Source organism: Otolemur garnettii, unplaced genomic scaffold, assembly GCF_000181295.1.
Source record: "Otolemur garnettii isolate 467f Iridium unplaced genomic scaffold, OtoGar3 scaffold00062, whole genome shotgun sequence".
NCBI classification, from domain to species: Eukaryota; Metazoa; Chordata; class Mammalia; order Primates; family Galagidae; genus Otolemur; species Otolemur garnettii.
In genome coordinates this window covers 2,653,544-2,664,920 of record NW_003852457.1, presented here as the reverse complement: position 1 = coordinate 2,664,920, position 11,377 = coordinate 2,653,544, and the positions used below count along the sequence as shown (strand labels likewise).

General features: G+C 46.4%; 1 protein-coding gene across 1 annotated transcript in view; it reads right to left on the bottom strand.

Moving 5' to 3' along the window:
- COL22A1 (collagen type XXII alpha 1 chain) overlaps positions 1–11,377 on the bottom strand; it is a 249,321-nt gene that overhangs the window by 53,096 nt on the left and 184,848 nt on the right. The window contains exons 44-45 of the mRNA XM_023514966.1: positions 6,593–6,706; positions 3,132–3,185 (exon numbers count right to left, since the gene is read on the bottom strand). Coding sequence (XP_023370734.1) covers positions 3,132–3,185; positions 6,593–6,706 — 168 coding nt within the window. The remainder of the gene's footprint in view (positions 1–3,131; positions 3,186–6,592; positions 6,707–11,377) is intronic.

Sequence of the window (11,377 nt, the reverse complement as noted above, 5' to 3'; positions counted from 1 at the left end):
ATCTAGTCTGTGGACTACACTGGGAGGGAGGGTCATCTGTCTACAATATCTAATCTAGTCTGTGGACTACACTGGGAGGGAGGGTCATCTGTCTATGATATCTAATCTAGTCCGTGGACTACACTGGGAGGTGGGGCCATCTGTCTACAATATCTAATCTAGTCTATGGATTATACTAGGAGGGAGGGTCATCTGTCTATGATATCTAATCTAGTCTGTGGATTACACTGGGAGGGAGGGTCATCTGTCTACAAGATCTAATCTAGTCTGTGGACTACACTAGGAGGGAGGGTCATCTGTCTACAAGATCTAATCTAGTCTGTGGATTATACTAGGAGGGAGGGCCATCTGTCTATGATATCTAATATAGTCTGTGGACTACACTGGGAGTTGGGCTCATCTGTCTACAATATCTAATCTAGTCTGTGGACTACACGGGGAGGTGGGGTCATCTGTCTATGAGATATCTAATCTAGTCCATGGACTAAACTGGGAGGTGGGGTCATCTGTCTACAATATCTAATCTAGTCTGTGGACTACACTGGGAGGGAGGGTCATCTGTCTATGATATCTAATCTAGCCCGTGGACTACACTGGGAGGTGGGGTCATCTGTCTACAATATCTAATCTAGTCTGTGGATTATACTAGGAGGGAGGATCATCTGTCTATGATATCTAATATAGTCTGTGGACTACACTGGGAGTTGGGCTCATCTGTCTACAATATCTAATCTAGTCTGTAGACTACACGGGGAGGTGGGGTCATCTGTCTATGAGATATCTAATCTAGTCCGTGGACTACACTGGGAGGTGGGGTCATCTGTCTACAATATCTTATCTAGTTCGTGGACTACAGTCCTGGATCACACTGATGCTGCAGAGACGACATAGCAAAGCAGGCAACCTGTCCCTTGAAATACTCAGTACACGGCCCACAGCAGCTGCCTGGGGCTAGAGATTGAAGGTAGGTCCCAACCCCCAAGGACTTCTCAAGGTCACCACCAGCTCCCAAGTAGAGAAGCTAGGGCCCTGTCCTTTAGAGGCAGCACTGATTTTTTGCTCTTTTTCTGAATAGAAGCTACATTTTCTTAGAATATTTCAAGGAATAAAGCCTCCCTTGAAGCAAATTATAAAGAAAGAATGGAGGGGCCATTATCCCCAAATATCAGTGCCTCATGCAGGGTTGGGCTGATAGAAAACATGTCCTACTCCCTGGAGAAAACTCCTGATGTGTTTAATTGATTTGCTTTTATTTCTCTAAAAAAAAAAAAAAAAGGCAATTCTTCCTCAAGAGACACTAAGCCTGGCAGCCAGCAAGGTGACAGCAAAGGTTATTTCAGGATGAGCTGAAAGTACAGGGGTGAAGAGCTCTACCCCCTCCCGTGACCCCAGAGAGTGTGGTCAGTGTGCAGGCAGCAGCTCCAACATGGATGGAGCTCTTCCGCTGGGCAGAATGTTTTGTTCCATCCTTGCTGAGACTTGACATCTGTAGTTCTTGAAGCAAAGGCTTCAGCTATTTCCAAACCCTCAAGTCTTCACAATGTCTGTAGATCACAACTGCCAGGCCACGGTCTGGGAGACCTGTGTGCTTTCCACCCTCACACAAAGCAAGTCCTCTATGGTTGGCGCTGCCAGGTTCCCTCGTGCTTGCTTTTCACAGTAGTAACAATAGTCCCAGCATCTCTCTGTAGGGCTGGGCCTAAGAGAAGCATGGTACCCACCTTGGGTGACAAATACCTCAGTGACTGAGATTAAAAAATAAGCCAATGCAACATTTCAAGAAGTCAAAATCAACCCAGAAGAATACAAGATAAAAACTAAAAATCAAATATAAATAGAAGAAACAGAGGGACCTGATCCTGCTGAGAATAGGCACAAGTGGGTGAGGGAGGTTATTCACCAAGAGGGCTGGGGCCTGTCTTTATTTCAAATTTTGATATTTTGTCCTCACAGATCAATTGCATTCACTTTAAATTTAAACAGAAATTATCACATTAAAATATTCTTTATCTTAGCTGCTGGAGTCGGGCTGCTTCTTTCCTTTCATTCCTGAGTCCTCACCCTAATTCTAGCAGTGCTGCTACCTGTGACCCCAGGGGCTGTACAACCCAATGTCACTCAAGGGTTCACAACCTTCCAGGTGCCAATAGATCATTTTACCTCCAGTGTCATAAAAACAGCCTGGTTTAGTTTACTTTAGGAAGACAACAGAGAGGTTTAAAACTATCCAAAAACCACACAGCTGAGATGGGATTCTAATCCCTGGTCTGGCTTCTGAGCACACTGTCAGAGTGACAAGTTTATGCCACCTCTTCCATCCATCCTATGTCCTGCCATGACACAGGAAGCCACAGTGGCACACATTTAACCCTAAATGTTTGGAGAGGGGAAGGCACCCCATTTCCAGCAGGCTAGAGGCCACAGGAGGTCAGCAAGCACCCTCCATGGAGCACCAATGGCAGTAGAGGGGAGGAGGGTGTGAGGTTCCCTGCCCACTCCTGCTGCCAGGCCAGCACTCTGCTGTCAACTTCACCACCAACAGCTTAAAGGGCCCGGCCCCGGGAGGCTCCTTCTGACGGTGAGAGAGGGATTCCTGCCTGTGGTGTGGTTCAGATCACACCTGCTCCCTCCGCAGGGGTCTCCTGACTTTGTGAAGGGGCAGAGGTACCAACTGGCCTTAGGGGGAGTCTCAGCATCCGCACGGGAATGATAATGCCTGCTTGCATTGGTAAAGCACTTTCCCAATAATTTCTGACTTCCAAGTTCTGTTTATGCATTATATACCGAACTCTAACAAACACCTGGTGCTGTTTGTATTCCTACTATTACTGGGGGGCAACGCTGAGGTGCCTGACCGCAGAACTTGGGTCCTAAGCAGTACGTATCACAACTCCCTTGATTATTTCATACTTTCCATCACTCAGGAGCTTGCGAATGAGCCACTGAGATTCTGCGAGTTGAACTGATCTGCCCAAGGTTACACAGCCAGTGCCATGGTCAGACTTGGAATGTGGGTTTTCTGATTTTAAAGGCTTTGTTACTTTATGTGGCCATCACTGTCCCTTAAACTTAGGTTAGGCAATGAGATGAGCAGAATGCACCCACACAGATGTTTGGGAAGCCTCACCCACCTGCGGTCCAGCTACTCCTGGGTGTCCTGGGGGGCCCGGAGGCCCTGCATCTCCCTGTAGCAGGGACACAAGGAAAACAACAACAAAAGACAAGAATTAGTGCAGGTGGCCCATATCCAGACTCATCACCAAGCCATGGGCCTTGCACCTCTACTCACTGACTTCCCACTGCGGTCACCAGCAGGCACCCCTTTGCCCCAGTAAGTCTGAGCAGAAGGTGTTGGCTGGGGTGCTGTTGAGTATGGCTATAAAATCATTGGTGCAGCCTGTCTCTAATGTGGTCAGTGGATGTGTCACTAGTTCTAAAATGGCCCAGTGACTCCCACCTCCCACAGTCACATCCTTGAATAACCTTGCCATGTGTCCCAGGGTTGATTTTTGTAGTCAACAGAACATGGCAGAAGTGATGCCATGTCACTTCTGAGACTAAGGTTTATAAATGACCTGTTCCCACCTCTGTACTTTTGCTATGAAATACTCAATTCATCTGGGGAAAGACACTGGCCATGCCTAGACCTCATGCAGGCAGATGTGGGGAGGCCCGGGGGGAAGGAACTGAGGCCTCAGTCGGTCTCCACAAGAAGGAACTTGGCTGGAAGGGGGTCTTCCATCATTTAGAGCTTGAGATGATGGCCACTTAGGGCTCAGGGCCACCTCACAGAAGACCTTATGCCAGAACAACCAAGACAAGCCTCTTCTGGATTCCTGCGCCTAAGAAATTGTGAAGTAACAAATGTTTGTTGTTTTAAGACACTACATTTTGGAGGGATCTGTAATGAAGTGATGGAGATTTCATGTAGTGAGTAGAGAGGAGAGATCTGCTGCAACCAGAAACAGTGTGATTATGCAGGATCTTATGTGTGTATGCGTTTGTGTGAGTGTACTTCCTCTACAGCTGACCACCGCCCTGCACTGACCACCTCAAGTTGACTTAATTTTCATAGAGCAGACGTGCACCAGCCGTGTGCATCAGTACTGTAGGCCTAGTTCCCTATGTTAATCACTTCTATATAGTGACCAGTCTGTTATAATCCCTTGGTGGTCACTCACAGAGGCTCTACTGCATCCATGCATGTGAATGTATTTATGAATAATTACACATATGCACAGTGCACGTTCTTCATAGTTCTTTTCACTGCCGTGTGGTGTTTGCGGTAGCAGCCGCCTGAGTCTGAGTCTGAGGAGGGCTGCCCAAAGGGGAGCAGGGGGATTCTCAGCCACCTGTCAGGTCTTTTCAGGAGGAGTGGAGCATTGGGTGGTTCTGAACCTCAGAATTGCTTATGTCATAAATACAGAATGCAGGTGTCATCCCCAGGGATTTGATGTAAAGGATCTGTGCTCCAGAGTCCCAGAAAGGGTTGATATAAAAATCCTCCTAAGTGATTTGGAAATGCCACCCTGAGGTTAAGACTCCTGACAGCGACCCTTAAAGAGCCCCCATCTTAATTAACTAAACGGCCTTTTGACCTGTTTAAAAGACCCATAACATGGGTGTCAAAATTTGTGGACATGTCTATTTACTATCCCAAATAATATAATACAAGAAATGCCGCAAATCAAATCAAAGTATTTTTGATGACTGGATCATCAGGAGAATTTAATTAAGTAAAAGTATTCTTAGTTGGATGAGTTTTAAAATCAGCCCCATCCCCTTCCAGAGTCCCAAAGTATAGGGAGGAATTTCAAGAACTGTGGCACACACACAGGGTATGTGGTAAAATTACAGTAAAAGCACAGCTGGGTCTATGGAAAGGAGCAGGTGTTGCTGATTGCCCAGGCAATCAGAATAAAGGTCACATCTCACACCTGTATTTCTATGTCTCCATGTAAGGGCAAATACAAATTACAAATAAGGAATTTAATTCTCTCTTTTAGAAATAAGGGGAAAGACTCTGACCTGAACACTTTTCTTAGAGCATTTACTTTAGAAAACTCGTCATTGTGAGCTTTTTGTCTCTTTGGAATGTAAGGGAATCCTTTTAAAAGGAAAATACAGCTTTTGCCAATTTTAGGACTCAGAAATGTCCTCCTCAAGGAGCTAGGAATCATCTCCATGGAAGAAAATCACCGGGGAAAATAACACCTGTATCTCCTAATTTCTGAGAGCATCCCCCCCAGGTATAAAACTACCTCTCATAAAGAGGTCAGAAGTTTATTTTTCCTTTGGATAAGGTCTATTGACTTACACAGATGTCCACCCCAATTACCAGGATGAAGACTGGTGACAAACAGTATTGTCAAGACGTCTCACTTGAGGACTAGTTATTGCTTATCTTGAGAACACGTATGTAGTGAACTCTACCTGCTTGGCTATAGAAGAGTGAAACTCCTTTCTGTCTTTACCATCTCTTAACAAATGCCTACTATGTGCATCATATTCAGCTTCAACATTTATTTAATAATAAAATTGTTTTCTTTCTCTTGTACCTTTGTGGACAGGTTGTCTGGGTTAGGAGGAGATTTTGTTTTTAATTACATTTCCTCAACTACCGTGCAATTCCCCATCTCCTGTCTGCTCTGACACAGACCAGGAACACCATGAGAGCAGGGTCTCACTTTTTCCTCTGAGCCTCCCCAGTGTCTCTATACTGACTGACACATCTAACATATCTAGTGGGGTGTTAAAAACAGGTAATGAGGAAAGACTGGATGGGTGGATGCGTAGATGGGTGGACGGATGGATGGATGGGTAAGTGAATGGATGGGTGGATGAGTGGATGGATGGATGGATGGATGGATGGATGGATGTGTGGGCGGATGGATGGCTGGGTGGGTGGATGGGTTGATGGATGGGTGGATGAGTGGATGGATGGATGTGTGGGTGGATGGATGGATGGGTGGGTGGATGGGTTGATGGATGGGTAGATGAGTGGGTGGATGGGTGGATGAATGGATGGATGGATGTGTGGGTGACTGGATGGCTGGGTGGGTAGATGGGTGGATGGATGAATGGATGGATGGATGGGTGAATTGATGGGTGGGTGGGTGGAAGGATGGATGGATGGATGGGTGGGTGGGAGGATGGATGGATGGATGGATGGATGGATGGATGGATGGGTGGGTGGATAAATGGATTGGATAGATCTATCTTTCCATCTACACATATATATTTGAAGTGCCTATCACAGTGCTTATTACAGAGAAGATAGTCAAAATTTGTGGGATGGTTGGACAGAAGAAAGGGAGGGAGAGAAGGAGGAAAAAAAGTTCCCTGAATGAATTTATATTCCTCAACATCAACATGCATTAGAAAGCCAGTCAACATCTTCTTAAAACGACAATGATGCATAGATACTCCTGTCCTACTGCTTCTACAGCTTTGCCCCCCAAACCCAGTCCTCCTCACCTGTCTTTAGCACCTCAAAACCTGATTACTTCTGGAGCCAGGAGGAACATGTTGGGTCTCCAGGCTGATTTTTTTATTGCAATGATAAAGACCAAGTTTCTCTTTTTCTTCTTACCTTTTTTCCTTCAGCACCTTCTCTCCCTGGCTTTCCTGGGAGACCTTTGTCCCCTTTAAAACCTGGCAGCCCTGGGAGGCCTGGGGGGCCAGGAGGGCAGTCATTGCACACATCCTGTGAGTGGAGAGAGAGAGGGAGATGAATAACTAACACAGATGCAAAACAGAGCACAGCGCCGGGCTGCCTACCTCTCCAGATGGCAGCAAATATGGAAAAGCATGTGGGTAAATTGAGTCATTACCCAGATATCTTTGTGTTAAGATTTTGTTTCACTTTCTTAACTTACACTTAGATTTCAATGCCATTCACCTGAATTATTTATCTGATTATTACTCCATTTCTATTTCCAGCCATCCAGACTACTGGAAGTATAGCCTAAGAAAATGATGTCCAAAATCATGCAAAGTATCTGTGAGCATCTACAAAACATTGTATTAAGTCAGTGCAGATTCAGTACAGATGCTTAGTGTTATTAAAAAGAGCACGCTCTGTCCTTGAGGTTAGAGACGTGTGACGTTGGGAGCTGGGTTCTCCGTCCTACGTTTGTCTAAGTCAAGTGGTTTCTGAATGAGCAGCAGAGCTAAAAGCACAGCATACCCGTGCCCTTAGGACTGTTTCTGTGACACAAACAAACTCTGGCCAGGCTTAGCTTTGTCTTTTGCTGGAGGTAAGAATTTAACTCATGTTGTCTGGAGTTGAAGCTCGTTCTACTTCTTTGAGGCAGGTAATGCTGCCTCTGGGGTACATTTAAAGTTCTGCCAGCACAAGGAATGTGTTTTCTAGCTTGTCTGGGTCATCTCCAGGTCCTGCAGTTTGGAGCAAATCATGTAGCAAATAAAACTCACCCAGCCATGAGCGTCCCTCCCTCACATGCCCAGCCTCTTAGATTCTTCTGCCTGTCCTCCTCTCTCATCCTGCCTTCCTTCCACCCCTCTTCTCTCCTTGTGATAAAGGTTTAATGAGATAATAGAAATAAGCCACTTAGAATAGTACCAGGATAAATAGATAGATAATGGCCAGAACATGTAGCTTTATTCTAATTCATTTATTCACTCAGTTCCTCACTCATTGAAAAATTACTTGGCAAAGCATCTATTCTGTGTCAAGCACTGTGCTGAGCTTGAGAGCACAGTGTGTCTCTTGAAGAGCTCATGGTCAATTAGCATCAACTGACATGAGTAAATGGGCTACTATGGTCTTTCCAGTGTCCCAGCAGAGGGACCAGCACACACATGCGGAAGCTGCATGTTCACTTTGAAGGAGGCGAGGTCTCAGGGGACTTCATATTCTACTTGGTCTCTGATTTCAGGATGGGAAGTTTTCCCATCACAGAAACAACTCTGAATGGTTCACCTTCCTTTCATAGAAAATAGTCTGCAGAACCTGAGCTCAATAAACAAATAAACCCAGAAACCCAGCCAACCAGCCAAACGACTGGCCAACCACGTCCTGTGCCATCTGCCTTTAGTGGGTGGTGTGAAGAACTTACTGCATTTTTTTATTTGTTTGTTTGTTTGTTTGAGAACAAGGAGGAGTAAATATTGAAATAAATGAAACAAAGGTGAATAATAGAATATGATTTGGCTGCTTTTTTTTCCTTTTCTTTTCTTGGAAGAATAGAGCTAGGAGGACATGCCCTGTTCCTGGACCTCATCTTACAGCACTTTATATTGAGACGCATCCGTGAAACACTGAGACAACAGGTGCACGGTGGAAGGGACACGGAAAGATGGCTGGCTGGATAGATGGGTGGATGGAAGAAAGGAAGGAGGGTTGGATAGAGGGGGGAAGGTGTAGAAGGAAGGAAGGTAGGAGAGAAGGCTGGCCGGCCAGATGAAAACAACGGAGCTAGTCTGCTGGCAGTAAAAACTCTTACCACTCAGATTTCTCTGGAGTAGGAGGGTGCTCTGGGAACTGGGAGCCATTCTTTGCAGTGGGATCCATAGCACTAAAGATTGTATCTGAATTCTACAAAATCTTACTAGTTTTCTATTTTTTTTTCTAATTTCTGACAGGACTCTCAGCCTGGGTCTGCCTTAGTCACAGACTATGCAGGATTGTTCCCTAAAGACCGGGCTGTGAGAAGCCCCAGACTTACCGGAGAGGTGTCTGGACTCAACACACAGACCCAGTCTTGGGATCCAGTAAGCCAGGGGTGAGATCAGTTCCAGCCTGTAGTCACCGATGTTCACTTTGGTTCTGGTTCTCCTGATCCTGCTCTACTCCTCTCTCATGAGGACACTTAATATGTCCATTTTTGGAATATCCTGAAACTGGACGGGTTATGTTTCCAGTAAGATTGGCTTGACCAGACCGCACTGAAGCCTCTGTCCACCTAGGACCATGATTTTACTTCTCTGATCCTCGGACCCTAATCTGTGAAATGGGGATCTCAAGGTCTTGTGATCGTGAGATAATGAATGGAAGACATCCTGTCACCATCCTGGCACACAGAGGAAGCACAGTGAATTTGAGCTGTTCCCGTGCCTTTGTGGTTCTGGCTACTATGCAGTATTTTCTTCCCTGACTCTGTTGGCTTGCTTCTTCTGCAGATCACTGCTACCAGCTTCTAACCCCTGCACTTACCCAATTACCTAAACCAAGGCATTCAGTCTCCCTGAGTCAATTTCCTTATCTATAAGCAAGGATCATTATTCTACTTCAGGAAACTGCTGCAAAATATATCTAAAGCACCTAGCACGTTGCCCAGTCCATGTGTGTAATCCATAATCGCTGATCCCCTGCTGGCCTCTATCCTTTCCTTTTGTCTGAGATCTTTTCAGCACACCCAGATCACTGTGTTGTCACATGCAATACTGCATTGAGTGTGTAGAACACACAACTAAATGGTCAGCCAAATGTCAACCACGTGGAGGAAGACTGCAGTCTTGGCTATATAAAAAAAGCAATCACTGCTGAAATGACCTCTAGGTCATCACATCCAACTTCTTGCTGGATATCTGAATTATCATTGCACATTCCTACCAAAGGGTAGTGTAGCTGACATCTCAAAATCTCTAGGTGGCAGGTGGGGAACTCATTAGCTTCACACACTTCAGCAGATGGCAGGACATTCTGCTCATGCAAAGATGAAATCATGACATCAGGACATTCTGGCTTATGCAAAGATGAAATCATGAAGCAGAGAGGTTACATCTGAGGTCTCTGGAGTTGTCACGCTGGGGTCAACTCTTGGCTCTGCCTCTGCCCAGATGTGCAGCCTTGAATAAGTGGCTTACCTGTCTATGCCTCAAACATGCAGGTAGCAACAGAAGCCTCCCACAGGGAGTTCTGTGAGGGTGCATGAAATAATATTTATGTGAGGAGTCAAATAAAGGAGGTGATCTGGAGGTGACCTTGCAGGGCACAGATTCAATTCTGAAATTCATTTTCCAGGGACACAGAATGTTCTACCCAGTCATTTTTCCAACTATCAGAAAGAGATATGTGAGGTTATAAAACTCTCTGAGCTGAGACAAATGTTCTGTAACACAAGATGCCTCCTCAGCAGGGCAGGCACCTGGTACCAGCCACCAAGACAGACCAGCAGGCTTTAATCTACGGCATCGAGCTGGCAGCTGCTGACTGGACAAAATGGGGAACTAAAGATAGTCTGCTCATCAGACCTGGCCAAAGCCACTGGGCCCAGGCTAGGATCTGCAGGATTCCCAGGCAAGCCACAGCTCCGTGGGACCAGGGGGTCTCCACGGGCCCCCCTGAGTGTAGGTGCTGGCATTCCCTTTAGGGTTTCCAACTGCCCTGAGGAGCACAGCTGCATCTTTTAGCAATTAGGAAATATCGATTTGACGAAGTATCTATATGAACGTTGTGGCCACAAGGCATGAGGCTTCACCCTCACAGCACTCACTTTTACTACTGGCGTAAAGATGGGACCATCTGAGGGTAGGAATCCTCCAGGGAGGGAGGGCAAGGGAGGACCAGGGTCTGATGCAAACCAAGATCCTCCCAGAGCAGGGGAATGACAAGGCTAAAAATAGCCTGTAATAAACAAGGAATTGAATCAATAATGATTTCTTGCTATGTCTTCGACTATAGGAAAAAAAACTATTTCTCTTATCAACAAACAAAAGAGTGTTCTGCTTATTAACAAAATGTGTAACTTCCCATCAGGGCATCGCAGTGTGTAGCAAGGGTCAAGGTGTCAGGCTCCTGAGAAAGTTTTCTTTTTCTTTCATTCCCCTCCTTGAGTCTCCTGCATGACGGATGTATTTTCAGAACTCACCCAGGTGGGTTTTAGAACATAAGAAGTGAGGAAGGGGTTCTTCACACAAAACCCTTGCCAAAGTTCAGCCAGTGAAGTTAAGCAAAGGTTTGAAGCTCAGACAGCAAAGGGAGCCTCCCCATGTGCAGAGCAAGGCTGTCCTTCCCTAAACACAAATCCTGCCGTCTCCCCCTGTGAGCCCAGCCCTTCCCAGGGTGCCAGGGTTCGAGACCCGAGGCCCTTGGCTTGGCAGGGGGGCTCCCTTACAACTTAGGCTTCAGGTATAAGCCACTATGTCTTGCCCTCTCTCAGCCAAGTTTTGGTAGACTACTCAGGGCCTCTGCCACCCTTGGGGAGATCGGCCACGGATCTGAGAACCAGGGGTATCTGTACTCAATGCTGGATGTAAAGGCCAGCACCCAGCTGCCCCTCACGGGTGTGCTCTGCCCTCAACACCGGATGAAAGGGCCAGCACCTGGCAGCCCCTCATGGGTGTGCTCTGCCCTCAACGCTGGATGAAAGGGCCAGCACCTGGTCACCCCTCACGGGTGTGCTCTGCCCTC